Genomic DNA, 26,960 nt, shown 5'->3' with positions numbered 1-26,960 from the left:
GACCTCTTTCTTTCGTCAGGGGAGTTGATTGATATATATATATATGTTGCATGTGTGCAATCGTTGGAAATACCGTACCCTGGAGAACCGTATTAAGTACCGTGTATCGGAAGTGACCATTACCGGTACCGTTCCCTTTCATTCATCAGAAGAATTGATTGATGTGTGCAATCGCTGAAATGTCCAGGCACTTAAACTGCATTATTCAACTTTTTTGAATATTGTCATGGAAGAAATGTCGATATTGATATACAGGGTGGCCCCAAAGTAGGTATACAGTCCCGTGCTGATCAGCTCACTTCATTTTATATCATTTCTTATTGTTGTCAAACAGGTAGACCTAGTTTCTTTATTAGTTGTTCTTAACGTATTTTTACTTATAACTTAACCCTGCAATGCATAGAGGGACAGAAATATGTTATAACTAACTAACTAACTCTATGGCCTATGGAACCCGGAGGTTCAATGCCGCGTTCACAAAAGCTCTCCACTGACTTCTATCCTTAGCTAACTGCATCCAGTTTCTACTCTGTATTCCAATCTCTGCGAGATCCATCTTAATATTGTCCTCCCATCTGCGCCTAGGTCTTCCTGATGGTCGTTTTCCGATTGGTCTTCCAGTCAAGACTTTGAAAGCGACTCTACTTTCTTCCATTCTACCTACATGACCCGCCCATCTAAGCCTCCTAGACTTGACGACCCTAACAATGTTGGGTAAACCATATAAATTATGTAGTTCCTCGTTATGAAGTTTCCGCCATTTCCCATTCCCGTTCCTTTTGGGTCCGAATATTCGTCTCAGGATCTTGTTCTCAAATACTTTCAGTCTATGTTCTTCCCTCAGAGTAAGTGACCATGTTTCGCAGCCATACAGAACAACAGGCATGATTATCGTTTTGTATATTTTAAGTTTCAAATTCCTCGACAGAATTCGCGACGACAAGAGATTTTGAACCGAATAGTAACACGAATTCCCTGCTTTTAGTCGACATTTAATTTCTCCGTGAATATGATTTTCCTCTGTTAATATTGATCCTAGATATTTGAAAGTATCCACTTTATCAAAAGTACACGTATTATTTAGTATTTTAACGCATCCATAATTTGCTGTATTCCGGTCCCGACGCACTTCCATGTATTTAGTTTTCTCTGCATTTACTTCTAAACCCATATCCCTGCAAGCGTTTAATAAGATCTCTGCATTTCTTTCTATTGTTCTCCTATCATCTCCTATTAAATTTACATCATCAACATATGCCATAACCTGGTGAATACCGTTCAACTGTAAGCCCTGGTTGCTATCTTTGATTTTCCTTATAGCGCATTCCAAAACGAAGTTAAATAATAATGGCGACAACGCATCTCCTTGTTTCAGGCCATTTTCGACGTGAAAGCTCGTAGACAAAAATTTTCCTACCCGGACTTTACTTTGGGATTCATTTAAATATATCTTAATTAATCTAATTAGCTTTCTCGGTATTCCAAGTTCTGCAAGAACGTTGTATAATGTTTCTCTCCTAACCGAGTCGTACGCCTTTCTAAAATCAATAAATAGTTGATGTACCGGGGTATTGTATTCCCACTTTTTTTCGAGTATTTGGCGAATGGTAAATATTTGGTCGATAGTTGATCGATTTCATCTAAATCCGCACTGATAATCTCCAATAATTTCATCTGCGTATGGGGTCAGTCTTGCTAACAGAATATTTGAAAGGATTTTATAGGATGTTGACAGAAGAGAAATGCCTCGATAATTATTACAGTCAGATTTGTCGCCTTTCTTGTGGATTGGAACAATGATTGATTCTTTCCACTCTTGTGGCAATTCTTCCTTGTTCCAGATAAGGAGAATGAGTTTGTGTATCTTGTTCCACAATTTTTCGCCTCCAGCTAAAATTAACTCAGCCGGAATTTCATCTACACCCGGAGATTTGTGTTTCTTTAATTTCTTTATAGCGGTTTCTACTTCTATTCGGTTGGGTTCTGGAATATACGGTTCTGCGGTGTGTATCTCCTTTTCTCCACGAACACTAGTTTTTGGTTGCGTGTTAAGCAAATCGTCAAAGAAATCTTTCTATCTATTTAAGATGCTATCCGTGTCAGTGAGAACTGTACCGTCAGATTTCGTAAATAATATGTGCTTTCCTACATATCGGTATGTAATTACTAATGCATGTTGAACCAGATTGGGAACGTTCGAAGCTAGTTGTAATTTCACAGTTTCCGCATAGATGGCACTATTAAGCGTACCTGTACTTCCATTACTCATTTTTAATTTCTCTTGCAAAACTATATATATATATATATATATATATATATATATATATATATATATATATATATATATATATATATATATATATATATATATATATATATTTTACAGAAAATTAAAAGAATCATGCATTGTAGGGTTAAGCCCGGAACAGTCGAAGCAAATAAATCCATAAACTAAAATGTTACAGTTCATCAATGCAGGGTGTATACCTACTTTTGATAGGAGGTCCTACAGAATCACCCATTATGTAATTATGAAACTCATTCTAAGAGTAGGTAGACAATTTTAACTGAAGGAAAACGTTAATGTATGTCCCAATATGTCAAATTGTGTTAGATATTGCAGCAAAGTGATTACTCTACAGGTGGACTGCCATTAGAACTTGTACCGAAAGTCATCAGGACAAAATTATCGTAAAAATTAGATAATTACATACAAAATTATGTACTTATGTACTTACGACAATACAAAGGATGTAGAATAGATTTAGGTTATTCTTCAGTATTACTGTCTTAAAGAAGGCATAAATAGTGTATTATGTATTCCTTACAATTTAAATGTACGCCAGAGTTACTAGTATGTGTATGTGATCATTAGAAAAAGGCACAATAATAAGATGTACTTTGCTATATCTTACTAACCTTACTGCGTAGTGTCATATTCCAAGTATCATAATGAAAAACCTTTGTTAGTTTTAATATCAGTGTTATCTTAATAGATATCTTATTGTGCAGCATCAAATTTTGTTTTCTTTTTATAAAATAGTTTTTTCTTTATAATTATATACAGTGATGCCAACCCGTGGGAAAATAACATTCTATGGAATTTTTGACATTTATTGTTCTAAATGGAATAAAAAGAATTTTTGTCGAAATTAGGATCATACATGGGATTTTTCACTATATGTATAATTAAATCCAACAAAATTTTCTACGGACGGGTAGTAGATATAATCAGTGGTCATAGTCTGACAGAAATCTCCCTAACCTGGGGAAATGTCGTAGGCAAATTTAGGAAAAAGGGAACTTTTTTTGACAAAACGTGAAAATTCACGGAAATTCTCGCACTGACTGATTGACAAATATAAATCCTTAAATTTTTTCTTTGTTTGTCAGAAATAGTTTGTGTATGTTTACAATAGCATTACTTGCACCCATTGTTGGTTGGGTACATTCATGTGTATTAAAAAGAATGTTAAGGAAAAGTAAAAATAGGAGAAGTAAAAGTATTAAAAGTAAAGTTAAGGAAAAGTAAAAGTATTAAAAGTAAAGTTAAGGAAAAGTAAAAAAATAGGAAAAGTAAAAGTATTAAAAGTAAAGTTAAGGAAAAGTAAAAAATAGGAAAAGTAAAAGTATTAAAAGTAAAGTTAAGGAAAAGTAAAAAAAATAGGAAAAGTAAAAGTATTTAAAGTAAAGTTTAGGAAAAGTAAAAGTATTAAAAGTAAAGTTAAGGAAAGGTAAAAATAGGAAAGGTAAAAGTATTAAAAGTAAAGTTAAGGAAAAGTAAAAATAGGAAAAGTAAAAAAATAGGAAAAGTAAAAGTATTAAAAGTAGTTAAGGAAAAGTAAAAAAAGGAAAAGTAAAAGTATTAAAAATAAAGTTTAGGAAAAGGAAAAGTAGGAAAAGTAAAAGTATTAAAAGTAAAGTTAAGGAAAAGTAAAAATAGGAAATGTAAAAGTATTAAAAGTAGTTAAGGAAAAGTAAAAGTATTAAAAGTAAAGTTAAGGAAAAGTAAAAAATAGGAAAAGTAAATAGGAAAAACAGGAAAAATAGGAAAAGCAAGTCTCTAACTACAATACTGTATATGGACATAAAACATACTTTGCTGCTTTGTAAAACCTCACTATTGTCTTCAATTTCTAGTTTTTCAGGGATACCATGTACACTAAGATAAACTCGTACAAACCAGAAACTGTAATCTAAAGTGAAAACATGTAAGCCAACATATCAAATTGAATATGTATTAAACATTTCTTTGCGGAATTAAATTTTCTACCGATTCTTAAAAAAAAAAAAAAAGTTAATTATCCAGCAAGAAAGGCAATTATCCAATTATCCAGTAATGAATAATAATTACCAATGGCTCCAATACTGAGAAGGTTCCCAAACTCCATCCGCATTCCTTTCACTTTGTTGATTGTTAAAACTGTTCTTTGAATATTAAAGTATGTTTGGTTTTCTTTCTCTACGCCTTTTCCACTGTATTTGACGGTGTAGTCAAATCCCACTGTAATAGTAATAATATTAATTAGCGATAATACATAACTACATTTTAATAATGATAAATATGACAATATGCAGGGTGTTCGATAAAGAACTCGGATCTTTTTTAAAAATTTGTTTTATTTCATTGTGAATCATTAGGCATATTTTATGAAAATGTACTGTCTAAAGCCTTCTAATACGCGTATAACATTTAAATAGCCTTCTAATATAGCTCAACGCATGGACCATATAAACATTTTTTTAGGTATCAGACAGATAATGTCCACATCCGAGGTGAACATTTCAGTAGGAATTTCTTCTATTACTTAGGACCTATGGTTATTCTTTGGCGCAGGGACGTACGCAGGAATTTATTTCGGGAGATCCAGATTCTATATCAGGGTATATTATATTAAAATTTGTAAAATTATCCCTAAAATTAGAGTAAATTTTAAAAAAAAGTTGTATTTCGGGACCCAACCTCTGCGTACGTCCCTGCTACGGCGCATGCTATCAAGTTGCAGGACTTTCTTTTTTGACACATGGCATCTTTAACGTAACTTTAAGAAAAATCTCAAATTGAAACTTTAAAGGGACCAATTATTTCAGCTTGTATCATCTGAACGACTGGGCTATGAGGTGGATGTGCTTGTAGCGTAGTTTTTCTTTTTCTTTTCTTTTCTTTTTTTTTTTTTTTTTGGCAACACGAGAAAAATTTCATACTGATTTCGTTCTACTATCAGGGATGTCCAGAAGGTGATTTTATCACTCCTTCCCTTCATATATATGTTATACTTAAGAAAAAAGTACTATAAAGAAAGCAGAAATCAACATATAACACTGACTATTATTCTTCGAATTTGAATCATGTTTTTCCAGACGCAGAAACACAAGAAAGACAATGCATTAAACAAAGTATTAAAGATTGATACGTAATGATGGTTGAATACCACTCATTCTAGCTTTGGAACTTCTTGTATAAAATAACAGACAAATTCTGACCAAAGCATATATTAACTAATAAATAATAGCGTTACAGTTTCGGCAAATTAACTTTGCCTTCATCAGACACATTCTGATGAAGGCAAAGTTAATTTGCCGAAACTGTAACGCTATTATTTATTAGTTAATATATGCTTTGGTCAGAATTTGTCTGTTATTTTGTAATGATGGTTATTTTAAGATGTCTTGCTAGCACTGAATACATCAAATACGAATTTTTGGGTAGGAATTTCAGACATTTGTACTTAGTTGCATTTACTGTAACTGTTTTTCTCTTCGGTCAACAATGGTGCACTGAAAAATTCCTGTATGCTAATTGTGAGATAATTGATTTTCTGATGGATAGTGTTTGTATTATCTGTCGACAGATGTAGGAAGTAAAACTTAATGGTTGCTAATGCTTCCCACGAGATGAAACGAGAGAAATTTTCTCGACTCGTCTCGATTCATGTATCGTTTTCAAACTCGAGTCAAAACAAGAAACATGACAATTCTCGTCTCGTCTCGTTTTCAAAACGAAAATCGAGACGAGACGAGAATTTTTTGAGTCTCGTGAGTGACTTGAATTAATCCAAAGTATAAATACTGCATTATTAATTAATTAATAACTGTACAAATAAGTAATTGTAGAAACATAATAAAGAACATTTACCAACGTTATATTTAAGTTGTATACAATGTACTCCACTAAGAAATGGAGCCGCAGTAGCTAAGTGAGCACTCAATGCTAATCTAGCACTTGCGCCTTTGGTGTACGGGGTCCCGAGTTCGATTCCCGGTAGAAGGACCTTTGGAATTTTAACTATCCTTGATATTCGTGTGTTTGTGTCCCTGTTCTTATTGGTTACTGGGAAAACTAGTAAAATGTACTAAAACCTAAGTAGGTTAGGAAAAAACACCTTACTGAGAAACGTTCGGCAAATCAGTTAACTTTTTTTAAAAAAAAAAAAAGTGGTAGAGCGTACACCTCTGGTGCGTCGGAGCCCTGGTTCGATCCCAGCTGAACTTTGTGATAGACAAACACCGTACTCGTGCTTTTTCTCGGACTTCTCCCGTTTCCTCCCACTTTATTCATTCCACCATTCATTTCTCATCATCACTTTCTCCTTTAGGCTAGCCGGCATAACCGTGATATATATAAAACTGAATTTTTCGTTTTTCCAATAAAAAATATGATTTAAATACTATATCGACGTACACTTCATGGAATTCTCGTGACGCGGAAGACTTCTGATAGCTTCTAGATGAAATTTTAAAGGAACAAGGCGTAACTTTGTACATAAATTGACAAAATGAGAAGAGAAAATTTTCGAGAATCGAGACGAGTTATGAAAGATTTTCTCGAGAATTGAGACAAAATGAGACAACATTTACGAGAGCCGAGACGAGGAAACCTTCTTTCTCGTCTTGTCTTGTTTTGCGGAGCACGCTAATTGTTGCCATGTTCCTATTACTGTCAAAGCACAATTGAATGTTGCTCCTGAAAGAATATATTCACTTTTGAAACTCCGGAGTATTTTCGGGCGCACTGTATAAACCTAGAGTTTATGTGATATCAATAAAAAAATTAATATGCACACTCTTTAATATAGTGACTATAAAATCCTTAATTTTTGAAAAAGCTGATAGCAAGGATGTACTGCAGAATGTGTTTCACGTACAGTTCCTCTGAAGTTTTACCAGTTTCTTCACATTTGTTTCAACACATGAAGTCTCAGATAAAGTATTGCAAATCTTCCTTAGAGGGAGATCCAAATCCTGAATTTTCGCAATATAATCTCTCATTTTAAAATAAATATCCGTATGACACGGCGAAGTCCATTAGGTTATTGCAGATCACCTTGAAACCCAATAGATCACCCAAGGTAAACTAGGATTTCAGTATGCAATTCCATTCCCTGAATTTTGCATGTGCTGCAGATTTTTCTTTTTAAAAAAATAATTTATTGTATTTTCTCGATCTCAGTATAAAATACACGTTTCAGTGAGGCCATAGGCCATGTGAAATATCATCATAATAACCTTCATCAAACTCATTTTCTCTTCCAATTGTTTCTTTCAAGTCTTCAGGCAAGTAGTTTATTTATGCTACGACCTTTCTCCTCTTAGTAGTGTGTTCGAATGAGATATCTACACTGAGAAAGAAAATGTGGGTGGTGTACTTAAAAAGATAGCTTACATGCATAATTCCTGTAGTTTTTTGACTTAACGTACAGCAGACGTATAACTGAAAACGCATGTTTTATAATACTTTCTGTAGAAGTGTTCCATCTATACGTACTTTCCGTATGAAATAATGTAGGCGGTCAGGATCTCACATACAAATGGACGTATATAACATATAACTGACGAAGGTAACATAAGTATATGCATGTTGTATATGGAAAACTGTTAAATGTCAGACATCCTGCAACGGCATGATGTAACATCTAAGGGCAGCGCCTATGTAGTATACGGATAGCGTATGCTCCGTACTGATTTCTATAGTAAGCAAGAGGATACCGTATATTTGTACAATATACCGCTGTCCGGAGAACGGATATTTCTCTGTGTACTAAGGTTCACATAAAATGGAAAGAAGTGTACACAGAATTTCATCCAGAGGACGGGGGTTTCATGTATCTAATTTCATATTGCTAATATTGAGATGATAATAATAATATCTTAAAAATGTATTATTATTATTAGACATCGGATTTTTATGCACTTAAAATTTATGAAATATGCATGTGACTATGCTGTTAAATGTATTAAAATATGCACTTAATATGCACTAACAATACAATAAAAGAGGGCATTTTCAAACATGCAACACTGTTGTGACAAAGTTTTGTATGCGAAATATAACTTTACACACGAAAGTGTACCGGTACTTTATCTTTCACGGACTTCTCTTCAGAATTTATTTTTTTTAATGATAATTACAGTTTATATACTGCTAATTTTTTAAAACACACACAAATGATGAGATTAAAAGACGACCTGTAGTTTTAATTCACATTTGTATTTTAGTAACCGGCTATTTGAGGCGATCGCAAAGCGTATTTATTGCTCATGCGTAAGCTTGGAATACGTTGACCATGTATTTAAATGTAGATGGCTAATCAGAAACGCGAAAGAAATAAAAACGCTGAGAAAACGTCAGCTCGAGCGTATTTGGTGCATTTCGGAAGAATAGACCGCCTGCTGTTTAAAAGATTTCAAAAGGAAGGAAGGGAAAAAAAAAGGGAAGACGTGTTGCTAGGCAAGGGGATTGTAGCAAGAAACAGCTGCTTGGAAGATGGTTTGTGCAGAGTATTGGAACTCTGTTATTACATACCTGGACCTGGCAAAAAGACCCGGAAACCGTGACTGGCTCACAGTACGATTTACAACTCTGGCGAAAGTAAAATTACTGAATAGCCACCTTGGCCGCGTTCGCTACAGGGGGGTAACGCTTTCTCAAATAGCCTAAGACTTAAAGTGCATTTACTTTACACTAAGTAATACTAGCCTCACTATTCTGCATGTTCACAGTGTCCCCCCCAAAAAAATGTTTTCAAGGAGTTATTCTTTCCCGTAATTAGCCTTACAGTATATCACAAGATGCTTTCCTTCATATTTTTTTTTGTGTGTGTGTTAGTTTGTGACATTTGTACCTAGAAAATGACCTGTGAACATCAATAGATGTTACTGGATTTTTTTTTTTTTTTTAAGAGAAGCAAGTTCAGTATCCATATTTCTGTCCAGTTAACCCTTGAAGGCCACAAATGCATTGTAGTCGAAGTTTCTGTCAATAACACCCATCAATCTCTTTTCTACAGAGCGCCCAAATTTACCAGAAACTGACTGGAGCTCTTGGCTAACTTCATCAAGTACATCTAAAAACATTCACTGAGCAGCATCCCTCATGTCTCTTGTTTCTGAATTCATGTCCATATGATTTTTCAAAGTCTTTATCATTAATGGATTTCTCTTAACGTCAGTGACGATTGTAAGCATCTTTGCTCTGCTGATCGGTTGCTAACATTACTAGTTCTCCATAAACTAGATATTCTTCCACCATCCCGTGCAAAAAGCTGTTCTGCTGCATAGACATATAAATTAGGGATGGCCAGACGGATCCGGATCCTATAAGATCCGGATCCGAAATTTCGGATCTTGGATCCGGATCCGGATCCGAAATTTCGGATCTTGGATCCGGATCCGAAGTTTCGGATCTTGGATCCGGCTCCGAAGTTTCGGATCTTGTATCCGGATCCGAAATTTCGGATCTTATATCCGGATCCGGAATTTCGGATCTTGGATCCGGATCCGAAGTTTCGGATCTTGGATCCGGATCCGGAATTTCGGATCTTGGATCCGGATCCGGAATTTCGGATCTTGGACCCTTATCCGAAGTTTTGTATCTTGGATCCGGATCCGAAGTTTTGAATATTGGATCCGGATCCGGATATCCGGTTCCTGGATCCACACCCGAAATTTCGAAGTTCAGATTCATACTCCTGTTTTGAATATTTTAGGCCTTAGATTGAGACCCAGAACTAAAATATCCATATGTATAAAATTGACTAGGTGAATTTTATCTAACTCAGTGGGAAGACAATTCAATTTAAATTACATCAAAATCTCATTTTCACATTTTTCGGGTTAGACCATTGTTCCGCACACCCCATCATTTAGTCTTTAGTATATCTTTAAACGTACTACAAGTATGCCACTTTCATCTGAAGTCAGTAGTTGTATAGATCTGCCTTTTGTTATATATTAATCGAGTTAGGATTAAAATTCGATTGTTTGTGAGACCTATGATAATATTTTCAGAATGAGTTATAACGTTGAAAAACTGCATAGTAATGCTGCATATTTTCTTTGTGCCACATTGGAATTTAATGTAGTCTATCTTATACAATCGGCTCTTATGGTTAATTCAATGATCTGAACTCCTGCAGCATTACGCTAAAATCATGGATGTCTTTGAATTTTCGTCATCATTTCTATTTTTTTTTTATTACGAGCAAAATAAATATCATAAGCGGTATTTTACATAATACATATAGACGCAGATCAGTCAGTTGATTGCTTAAAGTTTATAGCAAAGCTATTACATTTCTAAGACACTGGCGGCCTTAGGACAAAATCCATGGCTTTCCCATAAAATCTTAAATATCTCTATATAAAAAGGGCAAAGTCCTGAGTGACTGAGTGAGTGAGTGACAATTCACCGTACAGACCAAATCGCTTAAGCTACAAACTTGAAATTTGGACAGTTTATAGGGTTTGTGACGTAGGATACCACTAAGGCAGGACTTTGGGAAATTCGACGAGGAAGGGGGGAAATGGGGTGGAAAATATTGATGATTCTTGACGTTAGATACTTCAAATTTGGTATTTGGGTTTCTCATTGAAAATAATTTGATGCTTGTTAAAGTGCATTTTGATATTTAAATTAGAAGGGGCAGGGAAGAGGTAGAAAGTAAAAGAACGGGTGGTAATTGCAATTATTGCAATTAGTATAATAATATGCCTATATCTCGGAAACTTAAAGGGTTAGAAACATGGAATTTGGTATTTGGACTTCTCACTTAAAATAATTAGATACGTATTTCAACGTTTTTTTTTTTGTGTGTGTGTGTGTGGCCCAGAAGGGAAGAAAAGGGGCGAGAAAAAAATTAAATGGGGATTACAATTATTGTATTAATATGTTATATCCTTTAAGGTTAGAGACTTGAAATTTGGTATTTGCACTTCTCATTGAAAATAATTTGACATGTGTTTCAGTGTTTTTTGACGTTTTAGTAAAAAGGAAAAGAAAAGAGATGGAAAGGAAAGAGGGTGGGGATTGTAATTATTATAATAACATGTCGATATCTGGGAACCTCTGAAGGTTAGGAGCATAGAATTTGGTATTTGGACTTTACATTTGAAATAATTAGGTATGTACTTAAGCGTTTTTTTTATGTATGTCTTAGAGGGGAAGTAAAGGCCGGGGAGAAAAGACTTTTATATCTCGGAATCCTGGAATGTTAGAGAAATGAAACTTGTTATTTGAACAAAAATTCGTTATCTTGTGAAATGAAATGCTTGTGTTTAACATCCCACGTTTATGCCGGTTAGGCTAAAGGAGACGGTGATTATGAGAAATAAATGAAATGAAGAAAGTAGGAGGAAACGGGAAAACCCCGAGAAAACCCACGAGCACGGTGTTTGTCCACCACAAAGTCCACACGGTGCAAGCTGGGATCGAAACAGGGACCCCAAGCACCGGAGGTGAACGCTCTACCACTGAGCCACCGCGGCCCCTTAAAAATTCGTTATGTTTGCAGGCGTATGATGTGCGAGGCCGTAGACCGAGCAAATGTGTGGGCTGGGGGGAAAGCCCCCATGTACTCGCACTGAAATTCGGTATGTCTCGGGATACCGGAATGTTATTACATACAATTTGATATTTGAACTGAGATTCGGTATGGTTGTAGGTTTACGAGGTACGAGGTCATAGGCCGATCAAATGAGATATCAGAGGGTCTAAGGGCAAATCCCCAGACATTTCTTTTTAAATTGATCATGATTAGAGGCTTTTGTTGTGCGAGGCCCTAGTAACGGGGGTCTAGTGGCGAAGCCCCCAACTAGCCGAGGTCTATTAAGTATATAAATGTATTTGCGTAATGACTGGAAATTGCATGCATGCCTGTGGACGAAATTGTATAAGTAGCCACGAGAAATGACAATCCTTTAAGATAAAAATTTTAAAAAGCTACCAAAATGTACTCTTGAATGAGTTGTATAAAATTATGTTTGCGCAGGGGCGAATCCAGAACGGACTCTTGGAGGGGGCGGATGGATTCTTAGGGGGCGGTTGGGGATGCTAGCAGTGAAAAATTACTTAGATGATCTGAAATTGCCACAAATTACTACTAAAGTACACTGTTAATGCTGGCGCTGGGTAGGGGCAAACGACTTTTCGCCCTCCCCCTGCATCCGCCTATGTGTTTACATGAATGATATAGCTCCTTATACAACCTATGCAGAGTTAATAGTAGTGGATTACTAATTACAAAGATACGTGTTACTGCTCGAGGCTCCATATGGTATTTTGTATACACATACAGTACATTAATACATTGATTTTGATACATTAATTGCCATTTAGAACTTCATCTCTACTACAATTCTTAATTCTAACTGGAGTGGTACGGTCACAGAGAAACGTATTTTTAAAGAAAGAAAAAAAATGCTCATCAAGAGCAAGAAAAGGAAGTTGCTCCTTAATTTGATTTGATCTATATTTTATGGGCTGTTCTATTAGCAATGGCCTAGCCCATCACGACTAGGAAATGGCCTCATTCAGTGACCACAATAACTCAGAAAGAATTAGAAAAGTAAGCAGCCAGAGTCTAATGAAGAAGCTTGGGCTTGAGACTAAGGTTTCATCCCAGCATTTGACTAGTGTTACAGAATACAAAGGACAAATTTCCACCAGGACGACAGCTTTAAAAAAGATTTACTACCTTTTCGGTCAAGTATTTCCACTAGAATCTAATCTGACAATGAGATTGCTCTCACCTAACTCGACAGTTTTACTCAATCAAATTTGGAGTAATTGTGACATATTAAGGCACGAAAACCAAATATCAACAGAATGAAGGGAACGCAAAGCTGTCACACGATCAGATACCAAAAGTGTCTTAAAATCTTATTTTAAGCATAGGAATGAAAATCACTTTGTCAATAATTTCGAAAATTTTGCTGATTCGGAACACCCGAATTTTCTGACACGGAGTTTCGAATCCGGATCCAAGATCCGGTTTTTCGGATCCGGATCCAAGATCCGTTTTTTCGGATCCGGATCCAAGATCCGGTTTTTCGGATCCGGATCCAAGATCCGTTTTTTCGGATCCGGATCCAAGATCCGGATTTTCGGATCCGGATCCAAGATCCGAAATCTCGGATCCGGATCCAGTGTCCGGATATCCGGATACCGGATATCCGGACCCAAGTGGATCCGGATATCCGGATCCAAAAATATCCGGATCTGGCCATCCCTAATATAAATGCACTGAAAATACAAACTAAAACTGGATTTATTCCATGCTATAAGCATACATCTGAAATAAAAAGATATAGAAAATACTGAATATGCTCTTGAGCACTAACATATAGTCTAATCTTTGATATATGCATTTAAAAGTACTATAAAATTTCAAATTTGAGCTGTATTATTGTTGTTAGAAACCCCTGCCAAGTTTAACAGAGATGCACATAAACAAGCAAAACATGCATTTGCATAAAAATCCGATGTTTAATTATTATGCATATAAGTTACGCTCCACATAATCAATCCTCCAATCTCATGCTCCACAGTGGCACGTCGACAGCATGAGAGCGATCTCTTTGCCCGACTGTCATTACGTTGTTTTCTTAATACCCACAAAATTGGCGGGATCGTTTGCAGTTGTACCAAGAACATCAGGGTTGGATCGATAAGAAGTAGGTAACGCTTTCTTCTCAGATGAGAGAAGATTTATTCTGAGCAGTGATCATGGATGTATATCATGTAGCGGAAGGTGGAAACACACAATGATCCTAGGAACATTAGCAAACATGATTATTGTGGTGGCCCAACTGTTCTTGTGTGAGTGTGGGAGGCACAATGTTGCATGGAGATACCAACCTCCCAACTTTTGGACGCGATACACTCACCGGTAAATGTTATTATGACACTGTACTTCTTCTCCACGTCCGTCTTTCCAGAGGTGCAATTTGTCTCTACTTCATTTTTATGGATGGTAATGCGTGACCGCATCGAACAACGCAGCTAGTGGAACTTTGTAACGATAGGATATTCGGCAAATTGACTGGCCTGCCTGTTCTCCCGACGTAAATTCTGTTAGTTATAAATTTAGCTATAGTATAAGGTAAGTTTGACCATATTAGGTAGATTCTGTTTGCTGTAAATTTAGCTATAATTGTAGGTAAGTTTAACCATTTTTTTAAAAAAAATTCCGTTTGTTATAAGTTTATGTATAGTTTTCGATAAGTTCGACAATTTTTAGGTAGATTTTGTTAGTGATGATTTTAGCTGTAAATTTGAAGCAAGTTTAGTAATTTTTAATTATATTCTGTGAGTGAAGGCATCTGTTGGCAACAGTATAAACATATAACTTCCACAGGCTTCCGCTAACCTCTTCGTCTTCAAGTAACGATTTTTTTCTGTTATGATACCGTCCGTCAATTGTAGTCACCTTCATCTCTCCCTCTATTTCCTGCCACCATACCCTCTAGCACGTCCATCATGATACAGTTCCTTCTCAGCTAATATCCCAACTAGTTTCTCTTCCTCTCTTCAATAATATCTAAGATTTTTCTTTTCTTCTTCACTATTTCTAACACTCTCTCATTTGCTTTCTGTTTTTTCAGCTACAATTCCTTTCATCCCTCATAAAAGAAACATTAAAAAAAACGCTAAAACCCGTTTGTAATTACTTTACACTAAAAGCTTAGGTATCAATTTTTAAGTCTCTAATCTTAAGAAGTTTCGAGATGTTGTTTATTTTAACAGTTGCAACCTAATTCCTTTCCACTGGCCTCTAATATTCTTCTCGTCTAGGAGAAACGTACAAAAATGCTTAAACAATTCTTCGATTATTTTAAATGAAAACTCTAAATACCAAATTTCATGCTTCTGATCTGAACAAATTTCAAGATATGACCATCCAATTATAACAATTGTAATCCCATTCCTTTTCCTGCTTGTTTTCTTATCTTCTAAGGCAAGTATCAGAAAACGTTGAAACATGTGTCTAATTATTGTAAATGAAAGATCCAAATACCTAATCTAATGTGACCTGAAGTTAAGAGATTCCGAGATATAAAGATCTTATTTATTTATTTATTTTTATTTATTTATTTCCAAAGTTCCAGATACAGCAAGGTAGCCATTTTACACTGAAACTATATAACATAGAATATAAAATTAACAATAACAAGTGTAAACAAAAAGCTATATAAAGGTCCATAAGTGTATTTATATAGCGACAGCAATAACAAATTGAAAGAAAACTAAGGTTCTATAAGTGTAGCAATAATTTCCTGTCGGAATACATTCTCAGATTTAAAAATATCCATGTCAGAAGCAATGGAGTTAAATTCAGAAGTCAGTCTATGGAGCAAAGAACGCTGAATAATTGATAATCGAGGCGTGTTGCGATGAAGTAGTTCACTATTTCTAGTTCTTCTTGCAGGTACCCGAATATTAAATTTAGAGATTAGTTCTTCAGTTCTAAGTTTCCCATTCAGAATTCTATGAAGAAACATCATATCAAGTAGCATGCGACGAGATGAAGGTGTACGGATGCCAAGAACAGTCAACAATTCAGGTTTAACTAAAACAGCGTACAGAAAGTATTCTTTTCCTGACAATGGCAAGAAAGAAATTTAGAACTGAGTCAATGCGAGAGAGATTTGATACGCTAGCCATACTCCAAATGGTGGAACAGTACTCTATTTTGGTTGAAATGAATGTTTCACAGAATATACTTAAGGCTGTAATATCCCTAATCTCTGTAAACCTGTACGGGGAGACATAATAATCTCAGAGCACTCTTGGTCATGGCAGCAATGTGATTAGTAAAGAAAAGTCTTTCGTCGAACACAACACCGAGATCCTTCTGAGAAAGAGACCTTAGCAATAGAATCATCTCCAATGAAGTAGGTAGAAGGGAGTTTGTTTTTCTTTAATGAAAGTGTAATAGCAGAAGATTTTAAGGGATTTACTTTTAGATTCCACATGCTACACCAGCTCAGAAGATCTGAGAGTTTTTTTTTTTTTTCAGTTAAATCACATCCTGATCTGTCCTAATTTCTCGAAATAACTTGTAGTCGTCAGGAAAAAGAAGAATTTTGGTGTCAGATAACAAGATAAGACGGGAGATCATCTATGAAGAGAAGAAAAAGAAGGGGGCCCAGAACACTACCCTGGGGAACACCAGAGAGAACAGGAACAAAATTCGAAGCAGATCCAGAGAGAACAACACGTTGTTCAAGTTCGGTGAGATAGTCTCGTAACAATGAGAAGAAGTTGCCGTGAATATTAAATCTATGTGCTAGTTTATGAAGAAGAAGCTTAGTGTCAATGCGATCAAAAGCTTTAGTTAGGTCTAGATAGATTACATCAAGTTGTGTATTATTGGACAGATATTAAATTGCTTCTGAAAGTAATAAAGATAAATTTGTGAGAGTAGAACTGCGAGGAAGAAAGCCATGTTGAGCAGGATCTAAGTAGTATGAAACAAATTTATGCAATCTATCTTTGATTATTTTCTCGCACACCACAGAAAGGATGGGCAAGAGAGAAATGGGTCTGTATTATAATAATTGCAGTTTACACACCTTTTCTTTTTCACAACCTTTCTTCCTTTCTAGGTTAAATATCAAGAAACACAGAAGTACGTACCTAATTATTTTCAATGAGAAAACCAAATACCAAATTTCGTGTCTGGAACCCTCAGAGATCCTGAGATATGGACATTTTAAGGTAATAATTGTCTCCTTTCTTTCCCCAATCCTTCCCATCGAATTTTCAAAAACCCTTCCTTAGTGGTACCTTACACTACAAATCCTATGTTCTGTCCAAATTTGAAATTTTTAGCGGTTTTGCCTGGGTGTTGATCAGTCAGTCAGTCAGGGTGTTTCAAAACAATGACAACGTTTGAGATGTGATTCCTGACACCAAGATAAGACGAAAAGTATAGACCAACCTGGCTGCACAAATGCTTTCTTTCGGAGTTATAGGCTGCCGTAAACATGAAAATATGAACTTTAATGGGACCTACAGTTATCAGGTAAAGACTTTATTTAGGAACTACTATCTGCCCTATTCAAATATCTATGTTTCAGAATCCTGAGGTACTTCCGCAACAATTTTTATAGAGGTAGTTGGTAAGTACTTCAAATTATATGCCCGTAGCCAAACTGCCTCTATAAAAATTTTTGCGTTAGTACCTTAGGATTCTGAAACAAATATTTTGTAGTTTTGGATAGCACACATATTAGTTCCTAAGTGAAGTCTTGACCTGACTACGGTAGGTCTCATAGTATTGTAGCTATGGACCTTTAAAGTTCATTTTTTTCATACGGCAGGCTATAACTCCGAAAGGAAGCATTTGCGCATCAAGGTTAGTCTATGTTTATATATATGGAGAGATAAATCGTATTTTTGTGTTCTTATCCTGTCAGTGTCATAATGAAGAGGTTACAGAATAGAAGATCTGTCCGGAAAGTAATGTCACCAAGGATACAAGTATGAAAAAAATATTTACATAATAAGAATAATAATATCTGTACACTATAAAGTTCTTCAAAATATTGCTCCTGTGTCGATACATCTTTGTAAGCAGGATTTTTAATCTGCGAAGGCATCCTGGAAGGTTTGTTCAGGAAGTGAGTTTAAAACCATTTCCTAAGCTGTTCTAACGTCGTCAATTGTTCTGCAACACTGTCTTTTTAGGAGGGATTTCAAACGGGGAAGCAAAAAGAAGTCTGCGGGAGCTGTAGGCTTGACGAATTTCACATAAAACTTGATCACGTTATCTTTGTTTCAGTGAATGCTGCGTCGGGAGTTGTACAAGAGAGCTCAGAGATAACTGAGCAAGCACTCGCTCGACAGTTGAATTAGACCACGATCGATTCTGGCGGATACAGCGCGCTGGAATGTACAATCGCTTCACAATAAAATGTATGGCATTACTTTCCGAACAGACCTGATATATTTCAGCATTCGTGTCACCTATTTTAGTAAGTGACACGGTCCCTGCACATCAGCATTATTTTTCTCAAGATTTAGACACTAATTGGAATTTGTCCATTTCCTCGAAAATTACCCATGAACTTTTACACTCATGTATATCACTTTGTTTAGCTCGAAGAGATTTATCAACTAGCATGTCTTATCTTTGAACATTTTTTTTCGTTAAACAACAATAATGTTGTAGAATTCAAGAGATTCTTACACTGCAATTCTTACCATTGTCGCCAAGGATGTTATAAATAGAGGATCTGCCCATATGTATCTTCATCCTATTAAATCGATGAAGCCAAGAAACAACCGAATATCGGCACGTCTGATTGGCTATTCTCGTTTCTGCCATCGTCTGATTGACTACTTGCGTTTCCGCCATGATTGTTGGCTCAAAACATTGCGATCCTATTGGGCGGAGTGGGCAGAGTAGGGGTGGCGAAACTGTGACGTATGGCTTCAAGATTTTGTTGTAAGGGCAGATCCTCTATTTTATAAGATCCTTGATTGTCGAAATTAATTGATGGATTGGAAGAAAGAAAGCAAATAATAACAAAATTGTTTTAAACACCTCATTTACAAATTTCTTATTATTATCAAATTGGAATTGATTGCATATTTGAACTCTGTAAAATTTGTATCTTTGTATTCGTTGAGGGATTGAATCACAGGCGGATCCAGAGGAGAAAACTAGGTGGCCAGCCAAAACCCAGATTACGATAGGTATATCATGACTTTACTATAAGCTCTCAAAAAATATATAAATAATAATTTAATCATTTTTATGACTCATAAAACTGGGGGAGCCTAGAGCCTCCCACCCCAGCCTAGATTCACCACTAGATTGGATTGATTCTTTATAGAATTCGTATTTATTAAAGCGAGCTGTCGAAAAAGTGACAATAAGATGGAGCTGGATGTCGTATAGTGATACGGGTTTGCTCCCGATTCAATAAGCTTGAAGAAGCAACCAATAATATAATAGTAAATTACAGTTCATTTGAATGGAAATGATAATAATTGTCACATTTGGCTCGCCGGAAAACCGGACAATTTGCGCGGTACGCGATCCCCTTTGTGAGGCCAAAAATGAAAACAATCTGTTTAATACCAAAAATGAAAGAAAATCTAGAATACTTTCAGTAGAGCTACTCACATTATGCTTTATTTTTTTTGTTTAATTATGAGTTATTTTTTTCCAAGTTATGCTTTATTGTTTATTTCAATCATTGTTTCACATTAATCGTGTATAATGTATAATATTTACTATACATTACATTCTAAATATCTTCATCTATTTATTAATATTTTAAGCAACAAGTTTCTTTCATATTTAATGAACTTTCTACTTAATGAACTGTAAAGAGATATGCTTTACTCGAGTCGGTTTTTTCCATCATTTCTGTGCGCCTTAGAGGTGCATATATACAGAAAGAAAAAGTAAAAGATGTCACAAAAAAGTACAGAAAGTGCTCAAGTTCAAGAGGTACACATAACAATATAGTGTGGAGTTCTTGTGTAATATTCATTGTTTGCGGAAAGTTTTCTTCTTCTTTTCCCTTTTTCTTTTCTCTACATCAGAGGATTACACCGAAAAGTTTACAGAAATAAAAATGAGCTTTTCATTGCGGCATTGTTATGTTCTCAATGATTTTGCATTATAAATATTGGTTTTAAAAACCAATATTAAGACAGTATGTTAAACTTGCAATTAAACAGAATTTTCCAAGAATTGTGCTATATATTTTAAATTATGCTTTATGCTTTATTTTCTAAGATTATGCTCTATTATGCTCTTAAAATTAATTTCTTCTGGACCCTTAAACAACCCCCAGTATGTTCAAGGTACCAACCATATGTGTAAATTGCTGTTAGGCTTTTTATGCTATTGGGTTGCCCTAATTATCAGCGTTTATCGGCAAAAGAAATTGTTTAAACTTGAGATGTGTATATATTATATACTAATTAATAGAACTTAAGCTGATAAAAATTATATACTTCAGTATAAAAGCTAATGCGTAGTTTTCGAAGAAATTGAGAGAATATAGTTAATTTATAAATCTAAAAATTGATACTGTGTGAGAGCTCTTCCACTTATTGAGATGAAACTCATACATAAATAGAGCCTCATTACCCTCTTCATTACGTTAGTGATAACAAGACAATTAATGAGATACTGGGTGTGTTCAAAAAGAAACCGAACTTTTGAAATAACGATCCAACCGGCAGAGGGAGCGCGCTGCGCCTACTGCGCAACTAGCGGGAGGTTTGCACAACAAATTGCCATTTGCCTTATTTTGCTATCACCGTTTTGCAGAAATCATCGATTTCATTTATCTTTTTTTTTTCTTTTGAAAGAGTAACCTTAGGGTTCTTATACCAAAGTTTCGGAACACTTTCATAATACTGTCTCTGTTGTTTGTAACAAATAGGTTACGTGTGAAGTCGGTTAAGATTTTACAAAAGCTCTCTCCCCCTCTCTCTCTCTCTCTCTCTCTCTCTCTCTCTCTCTCTCTATATATATATATATATATATATATATATATATATATATATATATATATATATAACAACTGTAGTTCTTTTTATTCAAAATATATCTCTCCCGCATCAATACACCGCTGGGCACTTTCAATCAATGCTACTATAGAGCTTTTGATATCCTTTTTCGGAATCGCCTCAATACCACTCGTCACAGCAGGCTGGACGTGTGTAACACTGTCATAAGATGTTTCTTTCACGGAATTTTAATTTGGGAATAGGAAATAATCACACGGCGATAAATCAGGCAAATACGGAGGATGTGGAAGCAATCAGATCTGGTTTCTAGCCAAAAAGTCACGAACCGCGACGGTTTTGTGTCATGGTGCATTGTCGTGCAATAAAGACCCACTGCCTCGCTCGATACTCGGGTCTTATGCGGACGATTCGCTTCCACAAACACTCCATAACGCACAGATAATATTCACTATTAAGTCTGATCCTGTGGAACGAATTTCCGAAGGATAATACATTTGGAAATGTACAAACAAAACAACATTGTCTTCTCATGTGACTTTTGAAAACGCATTTTTTTTTTCGGAGAACCTGGGGACTTCCACGGAGCATTTTGGCGTTTTGTTTGCGGATCGTACTTGAAACATCAAGTGTCATCACGAATTACAATCGATTTCAGGAATGATCTGTTCTGTCTGTCTGTTTTAATTAGGTCCTTGCAATGTTCAATGCGAGCAACTTTTTGGTTGTCAATTAAGGTGTGCGGAACAAATCGAGCACAGACTTTCCGTTTCTTTAAATCCTTTGTCAAAATTTTGTGAGTCATTCATTCGTTGTATTTAATTCCTCCACCATTAATTTCAGAGTCGAATTCGCGTTGTGAACCATCATTTCACGCACTTGTTCCTCTAGCTCATCACCATTTTTGTTTATCGGTCTGCCTGGCTTTGGATCGCCTTCCAACGACTCACGACGGTCCCGAAATCGCGTCCCGATACCACTCGAACACACGTGTACGAGATAAGCACTCATCACCATATACATGTTTCATTATTTCCAATGTTTGTGTAAATGTTTTACCTAGCTTGAAATAAAATATCATATTGGCTCTTTGCTCAATCGTGCTTCTGTGACACCAGGTACAACCACTTTTCTTGCTATAACTTGACACTCCGTTAATCGTTTCTCACGATCGTGGACCCGTTCTGTTGAGCAGATATCAAGCTTTCCAATGATATGTTGCTTCAACAGATGGAGCTAGTGGTTCTCTGTAAAGAAAAAAATCCGTTACTTTTCCGACACAGTATCTATCAGGTATTCTACAAATGGCGCCCACGGACCACAGAGAACTATTCTACATTTCAAAATAAAGCGAAAACATTATATGATGGTATACCCTCCAGGGCCTCCTTTAGTAGTTATAAGGAATCAAAAATTTCACTTTGTGACAACGTTGTACACTAACTTGGAACCATCAGCGTTACTCTATTAATCCATCAAGCAGTTACATCGATTGTAACACTAATAAGTGATGGTAGTGTCAATCTATATAGATTTTAATTGTCATCTGGAAAGAATCGATGTAATTATTTGATGGAATGGTAGATCTACTCTATGGTTCTTTATTTATATATATACTACACAAAATACTTGTCTGGCCTTCACGGTTGATTTCTGTAATCAAACATCAAAGTAAAACAACACTTTAATATCTCTTGAAGCTCGCGTTGTGCATTTTAATTTCGGTTTGTCTTGGTGGTATTGTACGTGATAGATGGACAGAATAACCACAAGAAGGCGAGCTGTTTTTAATACATCACCCTCTTCTCTGATTAATTAATATGGCGCCATCCCAATATTTATACCAGCACCTTTTCATGGAGACAGTCTATCCTTGCCCATTAAATCGGTAAGAGGACAAACAAAAACGGTGCAGGGGATCAACATACTTATGTTAGAGTAAATCTTTGCTCGGGAACTAGCGACAAGCAAATAACAATCAGGGTTTAGTGATGTATCTACTTACTTAACGTAATGTTGCATTTTCCCTCGCCACTCATTGGAACAAAGAGAATTCTCCCTCGACTCTTGTAGTTTCCGGCGAATATCACCGCTGGGATTTTTAGATCTAGTTCTATTCGGTAGTTCTCTAAATCAACTCTGAAACAAGATTTTGAAATGTTTTAGTTAAATTTGTTATTTATTTTACTAGTCATCATAACAATAATGAAAGAATCATGAGAGAACGTATTCAGAATAGCGTTGCATCTCGCTAATACTATGCAGAAAAACTGGTTAAGGAGAGTCTACGAAGTAGCAAATTGAAGAGTTAAGTGATTCTTGTTGCAGAATTGATTCTTGGTGTGCAATATGAATCCATATTTGACATAAAGTGAAAATAAACTTAGGAAAAAATGTGAAGAATATAAGATGATGGAAAATAAGTAATAAAACAATTGAATTTCGTTTCATAGCGTGCATCTATGTGGACATGTAAAGCATTGGGTATCGTACGTTGAAAACGGAAGTAGATCTTCCACATTGTGTTTCAATACAGAAACAAAGGACAGAAATGGAACAAATTCTTGGGATTCTTAATCCAACAATGTACTTCCTTGTGATTGTCTGGGCACAACAACCTGTTTGTTGAACGTGTACGGAATTTGTAACGTTAGATACGTGCCCTTTATTCTCCCCTGTGTCGTGTTGCTGAAGTGTGTTTTTCATCAGACGTCGAACTGAACATTTCATTCGCACAAAGCTAACAGTAAAGAATGAAACACGCCTCCAAATTTTTGAAATGTGAGTGCCGCAAAACTAACAAAATTAGCTGCATAGAATGGAAAAGCAAGCGTTATAGCGAGTTGGTATAGTAGGAAGAAAGAAAAGACATAGAAAGAAGAAAAAAATATAATTTGAGAATATACTGTACTGACAGGCAAAGTTTCTCAAGTGTCACACTCCGACTTTTGGAATTAATAAAGGAATCAAAAGTAGGAAATGCATGTATTTTTATATCGGCGAACGTGGGGGATGAACGGGTAAAGATCTAAAATGCGAACGTAGGGCAATATGTCACATTTTTAGCAAGACCATAATTAGCAACACACAATGGGAATTTGCTTTAAACTCCTGCAGTGAATAAAGGAATGAAAACTAGGACATACTTTTCTTTATATTGGCCAACGTGGTGATGAACGGAGTAAACACTCTCTTAACCTGCGAACATACCCAACAGTGCACCTGTTAAGAAGACCATAACTAGCTAAGCCGTTCAAGATGCACATTGGCTAATGTTGGAAAACAGCTATAAGTTTGGTCACTTTACGTGAAACAATATTGCCCTTCCGCTTAAATGCTCACAAGTATGTTTTTTAAGGCCGTAAATGAAACGAGGTTATGCTCCTGACTTGCCTGGAGAGCCCGCTGCTGCAGATCTACATTATGCAGCGGTAAATGTGCACCGATGGCGGTTTGAAAGTTCTGAAGCACGGCAAGCGACTCCTAACGCAATTGTTTTTGCGTATTCCAAATGAAGATACTTGCTTTTCCCAACGATACGACCGTTTTCGGGACATTACTTTCTTGTAGTGTAGCATAACGGACGTTACGACAATCTCTTTCGTTTTTCACTCTTCCATAATTCAACTTCGTTCCTCTTGTCTTACAAGTCCACAGACTCACTACTCATAACACCTCAGGTCACCGATGCTCCAGGCCGGTAGCCAGCGCAAAAATGTAGGCGGGGTGGTAGAAGTTAGGGAATTTGCAAGCCTACCGTGAAAATTTTAAGAGGGCAGTAAAAATTTAGGCGGTACCGGCCCCCTAGACCCCCATGGATACGGGCTTGTGATTCTCTCCTTCGCACATATTTATCGTAAGTTTTATCCGCTTCTCCAGAGTCTGTGGTATCATTTGGTTCGATGACGTCCTCATCCAAATCAAAGTGTACAGTAACGTCTTCGTTGTATATTGACATGGCTCTATCTCCAGCGTCATTAACCAATTCCCGGAGATATATTGCAAGATATATCTGTGTCCTGATTGCAGGTGGTTCTGGAATGTCTATAATAGCAAAATAGACTGCAAGTAGACGCATGACATTTAATTGGTTTATGCCCATTTTGGATAGGGCCCTATAGCTTTGACTTATTATCAATGGTATATAGGACAAAAGGCATACGATTAACACATTGACCATTGTCCACTAATAACTTATCAGCACTAGTAACTTGTACTTGAATATATTGGTCTGATAGACGCTTTACTCTGGTGCAATTGTCTTTTTATTAATACGAGATAACATTCCACTTGCAACACATTTATCAAAGATAAAACGAATTAAATTCAGTGTCCAATTATGTTATGAATTTTTCGTAATTATAGTTTAATTTGTAGTATCGTGTGATGTAACCATGCTCTAAACACTCAAGATATTGCTTTCTAAAACAGGTACAAACTACAATTCAAATTGTAGTAACGAATTCTAATCTTTCACCTTGGCCAATATTTACAAGGGATCCATCTATTGTTTTTCTTAAATCTCTCCATAGCAACAGGAATTCATACCACGTTTGACACTGCATGCAGATGATGACACAATATTCGTAATTGATCCTCCATTTGCCCGACGTATCGACTGCTATTACAATGTTTTCCACCTATTGTTTCTTCCTCTACGAATTTTAAAAGCGCCTAGCGAATCGAAAAAGTGCATTGCTCGTTATGGCCTTGCTAAAATGTGTCATATTGTCCTGTGTTCGCACTTCTGGGGAGTGTTTACCCCCTCCAGTCCCCACGTTGACAGATAAAAAAAAGCACGTGTGTCCTACTTCTGATATTTTTATTCATTGCAAGAATTTCAAGCGAATTCCGATTGTGCGTTGCTAATTATGGCCTTACCAATATATGTAATATTATCCGATGTTCGTAGTTTAGAGGAGTGTTTACTCCCTTCATGCCCCAAGTTGGCCGACACAAGGGTGCCCATCAGGTGGGCAAGGTGGGGCCTTGCCCCCCAAGAGGAAATTGTACTTGGGAATATCGAAAACCCAATAGAATTTTTACATAAGTTACAACAAAATTTGAAACTATATTTGAAACGTCGCTTATACTCGCCCCCCTGGAAACGACAACATGGTCGCCCTTGGACCGACATAAAAAAACACGTGTGTCTTACTTTTGATTTTTTTATTCATTGCAGAAGTTTCAAGCACATTCCCATCGTTTATTGCTAGTTATGGCCTTGCTAAAATGTCATATTGTCCTATGTTTGCACTTTAGAGGGTTTCGTTGCTCGTCATACATTTATGCACTTTCTTAACAAAACTATGATTGTTTAGCAGAAAAATGATTGATATACCATAAGCATTTGATTTTTCCTTTCATCTGTACTCTTCTTATGAAAACAATTTAGTTCTATACTTTTACCTCAGAATATAGGTGTAAGTACTTAAAAATTACTTGTCGTTTCTTCAGGCGTTGAATAACTCCAATTAGATACTACGAAGATTAGCCTTTTGAATTATTGTAACCCCGCGTAAACTAAACCATTGCCAACAAAACGTTCTGGCTGCTCGCCTGACTCTAGGTAAGATAATGTGATAAATTGTGTAAGATAAACCCATTTGGAATCGAGGTTAGGATCATGAGGATCAAAGGCACGCGCACTAACGGGGCACAATTTTATTTACATAGTACATTTAAAATTATTTACATAAAAGGAAATGGTATACCTATAAATTTGAACACTAAATCTTTATATATTTTCTCCTATTGTCATGTATCAACCAACTTGAAAAATACAGTCACATACTTTTTAATTGATTTTTCTATGGAAAATAGTAATAATTATTAAGTAATACCTAACATCTTGTACTTCATATCTGTCTGTGCCGTACGATCGCATTTGTTGAAATTGCAAATGCATGTTGAAGGATCGTGTACCCCTCTCAATATTTACAGCATCCGTATAAACATCACCTATGCCAGGAATACCAAATTCTTCAATTCCTGTAAACATAAATAAATAAGATGAAAGACATATTTCTAACAGGCTGTTATTATCTGTATGACATTAGTTTTTAAATCTAGTTCTAATAAAATTTTCACTTAGTACTAGTAAATATATCTAGAGAGTGTAATAGTCTCAATAAAGTTGGTTGTTTACGAAAGTTGAACTACCTCGACTCGAAAGTGACGCGGAAAA

At 35.9% G+C, this 26,960-nt stretch overlaps 1 protein-coding gene across 1 annotated transcript in view; it reads right to left on the bottom strand.

The window, feature by feature from the left end:
- LOC145693526 (protein takeout-like) overlaps window positions 1-26,960 on the bottom strand; it is a 212,333-nt gene that overhangs the window by 6,000 nt on the left and 179,373 nt on the right. The window contains exons 3-5 of the mRNA XM_081769596.1: window positions 26,617-26,764; window positions 22,779-22,912; window positions 4,355-4,504 (exon numbers count right to left, since the gene is read on the bottom strand). Coding sequence (XP_081625722.1) covers window positions 4,355-4,504; window positions 22,779-22,912; window positions 26,617-26,764 — 432 coding nt within the window. The remainder of the gene's footprint in view (window positions 1-4,354; window positions 4,505-22,778; window positions 22,913-26,616; window positions 26,765-26,960) is intronic.

This window comes from Thermobia domestica, chromosome 8 (genome assembly GCF_964235325.1).
Source record: "Thermobia domestica chromosome 8, izTheDome1.hap1.1, whole genome shotgun sequence".
Taxonomy (NCBI): Eukaryota; Metazoa; Arthropoda; class Insecta; order Zygentoma; family Lepismatidae; genus Thermobia; species Thermobia domestica.
Note: the sequence above shows the minus strand (reverse complement) of the source record. Positions and strands in the feature narration are given on the sequence as shown.